Genomic DNA, 6486 nt, shown 5'->3' with positions numbered 1-6486 from the left:
GTTCTGAAAGACCATTGGTGCATGGAGTTTCTACTGTTTTCTTCAAGAGAGGCACCTCTGTTTTCTGTTCGGAATTTGATGCTGTTGTTTGACAGTTTCTCACTGTGTGGGTCAGGTTGTCCTAAAACTCACAGAGATCATCTGCCTCAGCTTGTGGAGTGCTAAGATCAAGAGTGTGCACCTCGTTCAAGATGACACAGGTGTATTAATAAAGCTTTATTGTTTGGTTGACTTTCATCTCCTCATGCATTGCTGTTGATTTTTCACACTTTGAGACAAAGTGTCTGTCTCACTCTTCATGGTTCTACAGGCCTTCATCAAGCCATCATTGCAATTAAGCTTCTTGCTAGTGAGGACCACAGGTTCCCACCACCCGCGTCAGCCCTTTCTCATCTGCAACATGTTCCCTGGGGTGTGATTTGGTTTTGTGTTTGGTTTTTAGTTTGTTGTTGTTGTTTTGAGAAAAAAGCTCACCATGTAGCCTTTGGCTAGCCTAAAATTCACTACACACTCAAGTACACACACAATAAAACCCACACTGAAACACACACACAGACACTAAAACCACACACACTAAAATATTTGCATACATAAACGTGCTCAGGTAAATATACACGTACAAAATAAGTCAATCTTCAAGCAATGGAATATTGACTTTCTATTTTAGTGTTTTTGTTTTCACAGGATAGGTATGATTCAATCAACCTCCAGTAGAAAAAAATCAATCATTAACAGGATTAAGTGGGTAGAGACTCATTGGACCAATCAGATATAAGATTTTAGTAGAGGGGTGGGGCTACCAGGGAGGGGTGAGGAGGAAACGGTATAAAAGGGTCAGAGGAGGCCTGGGAGAATAGAACCTGAGTCCTGGAGCCTGGAGTCACTGCCTGGCCTTGCTGAGAATAGGAGCCTATAACCAGTGTCCATATCAGGTAAGTCACTCACCTCCATCAGGTCTAGTGTGTGCTGGTCTAGCCTTATCACCAACTAAGCTACATTTCCAGAAGCTTCCAGATTAAAATTTAATATTTTTAGATTTGGTGAAGTTTGGTTTTAATGAAAATGACCATCACATAGGAGTTTACATGTTAGTTTCTTTGGCTCATTTCACTTTTGAGACGGATCAAAACAAGCAAGGCAGAACTTACCTCTACATAAAATTAAACAAAAGGAAATAGACGACCTGGAAATGTGGTTGAATGCTACAGCACTTGTGATCAAACCCCACTACTAAGCAACTTCAATGAAGACATTTTAAATAATATTTTCTTTGAAATTCCCCCAACTTGGACTAGCCTGAAATATACTTATTAGATTAGTATGACTTGGAATCCTCCAAACTCATCTTCCAAAGAGATGGGATTATAGGCTCCTAGATGGTAACATTTATGCAGCTTTTTAAATGCAGAGTGCACCAGCCATGTATGGTGGGAAAAAAATACAGTTCCAACACACCTAATGACAGAGAGGCGGAGTATGGAGACTAGGGGCCGCCTGGGATACATAATGAGTGAAATCCATTATGTAAATCCATTATGAAATCGGGTTTGGAAGTTTAGCCAATTCCACTCAAGCCTCCAACACAGGCTACACATATTTCAAAGTCAAAACAAAAATTTAAAAATATTGGCAGATTATTTTTCTCATCTCCTTCTTCCTCCATAGACCCCAAGGTACCATGGGAAATTTTCATCCCTGTAGCCTCTGTACACCTGGCTCTCATCTGAGACTGTCGTTTTACAGGTGTTCTCTTTCAATAGCATGATTTTTAGTTGTGTTGGGGAAAGTTGCATGGCTTATATTTCAGACATGGTCTGACTATGTGGCCTAGTGCCCATAAATTTAAAGACCTTTTACCTCCTCCCCCAAATGAGTATAATATAGCTCAGTACCTCCACACCCGTCTCTAAAGCATTTAGAAGTAGTGTGGCCTGATAGAATTTCCCAAATTCTCTTCAGTCCATCCCAGGAGGGATCAGTTTGTTGAAAGCACAATGAGGGTGGGTCGGCCAGGTGACATCAGCACTGTATTTTCTCGAGAGCCTGAAAAGATGGTCAGTGTCTTTTCCTGCAGCAAGAGTCTGGTCAGTCTGCATGCTCCTGAATAACCCTTCTAACTTTGAGTACCCAGTGGTACAATGATTAATTTGTGCCCGTGTGGGGGCTTATAAGAGACTCCACATGCTGAGAGTGATGGAAGCTTGGTTTGACACCACCAGATGGTACAATAGAGTTCTCCATTATTGCCAGATCAAGGACTCTGATCCTCTGGTTCCTGTAACATGTGAAAAGTAGGAATTCCCAAAACATAGGCTGAAAATATGTCTCCTAAATGCTTGCCCAGGTTCTTCCTGACCGAAAATCTATCAGCATGAGTATCAAGAACACACCCACACTCCAGCAGCTGGCAGTGCAGACCCTGCTGAGCAACCAGGCCTTGGCCATCTCTGCCCTGGAGTCCATGCCCACAAATTTCTTCCCACCACTCTTCAAGGAGGCCTTCGACGGTAGACACATGGGACTATTGAAGGCAATGGTGGCAGCCTGGCCCTTTTCTTGCCTCCCTGTGGGGGCCCTGATGAAGACCCCGGATGTGGAGGCATTGCAAGCTGTTCTGGATGGCCTAGACATGCTGCAGTCACAGAAGGTTCGTCCCAGGTAAGCAAGGCCCAAGGAGAAGAGAAGGGTAGTCACTGAGCCAGTGGTAAATTCATGTGAGGTGAGGAGAATGGGGTCAAAGTGGACAGAGGCTTCTGCTGTTACAACTTGGAAGTCTGTAGAACTTCTATTCAAGTTGAGAGCTGATATAAATGGCAGTCAGGAGTGGAGGACAGCTCAGAGTCCATGAAGCCATAGTGGGATGAGCCTTCCCCTGGCTCTCCTACAGGCATTTGATGTGAAAGAGACCCAAGTGTAGACTGAATGGAGGGAGGGAGGGAGGTCTCCAGATGCAGTTCAGGCTAAGAGTCCTGGCCTGGCAGGGGAGAGGGGCTGTGTTGGAGCTGACAATACTGAAGTGGGACATAAACTGTCTCTGCGTCAGTTCCTGGTTTACATTATGAAACTCCTTCCTTTTCCCTCCCAGACAGTGGAAGCTGCAGGTCCTTGACTTGAGGAATGTGCACCACGATTTCCTGGATGTCTCGACTAGAACACAGGAAGGAGCCCACTCAACAGAGACTGGGAGTGAGAAGCAAGTAGGGAGGGACCTTCCTAGATATGCTCTGAGGCCGCGTTTGAAGGTGGTCACTGACTTTAGCTTCAGTTTCCAGCTGAAAGAACACCAAACATGCTTGTTGCAGTGGGCCCAGCAGAGAAAAGGCTCTGTGCGGCTCTGCTGTCTGAGGATGACTATTTGTGACCTCCCTGTGGAGATTATCAAGAAAGTCTTGGACATTTTCCATCCCTACTATATCGAGGAATTGGAACTATTCACAAACCAGGTTCTGCCCTTCCTGGTTCACTTTGCATCTTGCCTTGGCCGAATGAGAAATCTTCGCAAATTACATCTAACTCAGATCTACTTACGCACAGACAGGGTTGGATATCCTACTTTGACATATACAGAGAAGTGTGCTATCAAGGTCCTTTCTCAGTTCTCCAAACTCAACTGTCTCCAGCATTTCTCTATGAATGGAGTCTACCTTTCCTCTGACCACATGAAAGAGTTGTTCAGGTAAGGAAGGATGGAGAGCTGTTTCTACTGTGACAGCAAACCTTTTCCCTTTGCTTCAGCATTAGTTGTCCCCTGGGGTGTGTGTGACACTGGATTTTAGAATGATGGACTCATTACAGTATCTAAGGGTGGACTTGCTTCCTTCATAACTGACCATTCATTTAGCAGAGTCAGAGCTGGGGTAGGAGATGTTTAGAGAGCTGCCTTGAAAGCAGGTCCATTGGGTGGGTCAGACCCAATGAGTGTGCTCTGAATATTCTTCCTTGAGATCCTGGCTACACTAATGGGAGGGAATTCCACAGATTAGCAGGCCCTGAGGTGTGGACAACTCACACCTACACAGGATCCTAAGGAGCTCTGTACTCAGATCTCTGTGTACAGGGACCAGCTTGTGTTGGATCCTCTGACAGCCTCGAACTCTCCCAGAGAGAAGGATAATATGAACACAGGTTGAGACTTAGTAGGTGGAAGTGGGTGATGCTGGGGTAGAGGACCATCGGTTTCAAAGGTGGAGCACTGAAATCAGGCATATGGGATGTGATTGAGAGGAGGGACAGTGATGAGCTATGCAGGACACATACCAAGATGTTTCCAGAACCTTTTTGTGATGGTCCTCTCTGGGTATGACCTCCCAGCCTGCTGTTGCAAAGTTTAGTTCTGTTTGACAGACTGAGGACAGGCAGCTACAGATCTGTGGTCTGAGACTGTCTCACCTTTTGTATATGTCTCAGGAGAAAATTAAATGAGCAGGAACCAACAGGCTTTATCCCAAGTGTTGACCTTCAGCATAAGGCTAGACTGACTTTACATATGTGGTCCCTTCTGTCTCAGCATCAACCTTACTAATATCCTTCATTAGCCAGAACTAATTTCCTGTTTTTTCCCTAGATGCCTGAAGACCCCCTTGGAGACCTTGTGTATCACTCTTCGTCAGCTCTCACAGTCAGACCTGAAATACTTGTCACAGTGTCAGAGGCTCTGTCACCTGAAACACCTGGTCCTCAATGGCGTAGAGTTATCCGAGTTATGTCCCACACATCTCCGAGTTCTCCTAGAGAATGTAGCAGACACACTGCAGAACCTGGAGTTAATGAACTGCAGGATAAAGGACTCTCAGCTCAGTGCTCTCTTGCCTGCCCTGAGCCAGTGCTCCCAGCTCACCAGTGCCAATTTCTATGATAATGACTTCTCCATGGCTGTATTGAAGGACCTTCTGCAAAGCATGGCCAACCTAAGCAAGTTGATTCTAGAGCTCTACCCTGCCCCTCTAGAGTGCTATGATCACCAGGGTTATATCCTAGTGGAGAAATTTACCCAAGTATGTCCTGAGCTCCTGGATATACTCTCTGCCCAAAGGCAGCCCAAGACAGTAGCCTTTGCTACACGCATCTGCCTTGAATGCTGCAGGCGCTGTGTTTATGACATGGAGAGCACACTTTGTTGGTGTTGGCAATAAATAGGCTGCTTCTGGATACTGAGAAATGAAAGTCTAGGTGGTATGACTTTCATCATGGGGTATCAGAACACAAGGTTTCAGACACTGTGATTCATTGGAAACAAAATAGTGTTCAGTGGATCCATACCACAGAGTCTAACTTAACTTGTAGTATAATAGGCCCATGGCCACAGTTGTCTTGTGGAATCAGAAAGGCAAATTTGCAATTCTAAATGTGCCTCTGTCAAATCAGGTTCACCACGGACTTCCCGGTATGTGATAGTTATAAACTTATGGTCAGACTAAGAACCTGAATGCTCTCCTCTGTATCCTATTCAGTCAGTAATCTAAGTTTTAGGTTCACAGTCAAGGTGTCCTGTGATCTCATGAAGTATGATTGTGGTGGTATTCTAATTGTACTGAAATGTGATTTTGATTGTATGTTAATAAATAAAGTTGCCCGGGGGTCAGAGCTATTAGAGCCATAGACAGAGTGTGGTGGTGGCACACGCCTTTAATCCCATAGATCTCTGTGTGTTCAGGGATACAGCCAGCATTGGAGACATATGCCTTTAAGACCTAGGGGGCTGTACATTCAGTGATGAGGCAGTCACGTGTTTGGGTTTACAACGAATGAGAAGGCAGAACAATAATACTATAAAAAAGACGTACAGACAGGAAGTAGCCCTCTTTCAGGAAGCTGGGACACCGCAGGCGGAAGGGTGAGATTTTAGCTCTGAGCTCTGACCTCTCGGCTTTCTCTTTTACATTGTTTCTGTGTTTATTATTTAATAAGACTGTTGTTTACATCAATATATGATCAAGGACATAGTCTAAGACTTGCCAGCATCAAAATGAACTGAAGTCATTTATGACATTGTCTTCCCTGTTTACATCCCATTATTTGGCTGCTTGGTGGAGTATTGGTACAGAACTGTCAAACTGAACTGAGCAGTATCGACCTGCTCTCCTATGAAGATGGTTTTGGAGAAAAGCAGGAGTTTCCATCCCGGGATACTCAGATAGGAGGTGCTGTGCACACACTGAAGATGACTGAAGAAAAAGTGCTTGCCTAGAGTACTGACTGACCTGAGACCTGGTTGTTAACTGTTTAGTCGTGAGCTTTGTCTTAATTTGCTAAGAGAGTAGCCAAGCCAGCTATTTTGCTCCCTTTCATTGGATCAGGTAGCAATAAGATTGTTTTAATTACTCTGTATTTTCATTGGTCTTCATTAAAAAAATAAATCATCCTCTTCTCATACCTCGTTGTGATGCCTGCTAACTCATATAATGTACTAACTGTAAAGGACACTTGAAATCACACTCTGGACAGAACCATCCCTTGGGAAGTGATGGGATTGTGAGCAGAGGGCAT

The 6486-nt window shown here is 44.6% G+C and overlaps 1 protein-coding gene across 1 annotated transcript; it reads left to right on the top strand.

The window, feature by feature from the left end:
- The first annotated feature begins 2371 nt into the window (after positions 1 to 2371).
- On the top strand, positions 2372 to 5198 carry LOC102911319 (PRAME family member 12-like). The gene is made up of 3 exons (XM_076563568.1): positions 2372 to 2658; positions 3086 to 3676; positions 4565 to 5198. The coding sequence occupies exons 1-3, from the start codon at positions 2372 to 2374 to the stop codon at positions 5130 to 5132; spliced, it is 1446 nt and encodes a 481-aa protein (XP_076419683.1). The 3' UTR covers positions 5133 to 5198.
- The last annotated feature ends 1288 nt before the right edge of the window (positions 5199 to 6486 follow it).

The sequence above is a fragment of the Peromyscus maniculatus genome, chromosome 2 (assembly GCF_049852395.1).
Source record: "Peromyscus maniculatus bairdii isolate BWxNUB_F1_BW_parent chromosome 2, HU_Pman_BW_mat_3.1, whole genome shotgun sequence".
Classification (NCBI taxonomy): domain Eukaryota; kingdom Metazoa; phylum Chordata; class Mammalia; order Rodentia; family Cricetidae; genus Peromyscus; species Peromyscus maniculatus.
The sequence above is the reverse complement of the archived record's forward strand: the minus strand, read 5'-3'. Positions and strand labels throughout refer to the sequence as shown.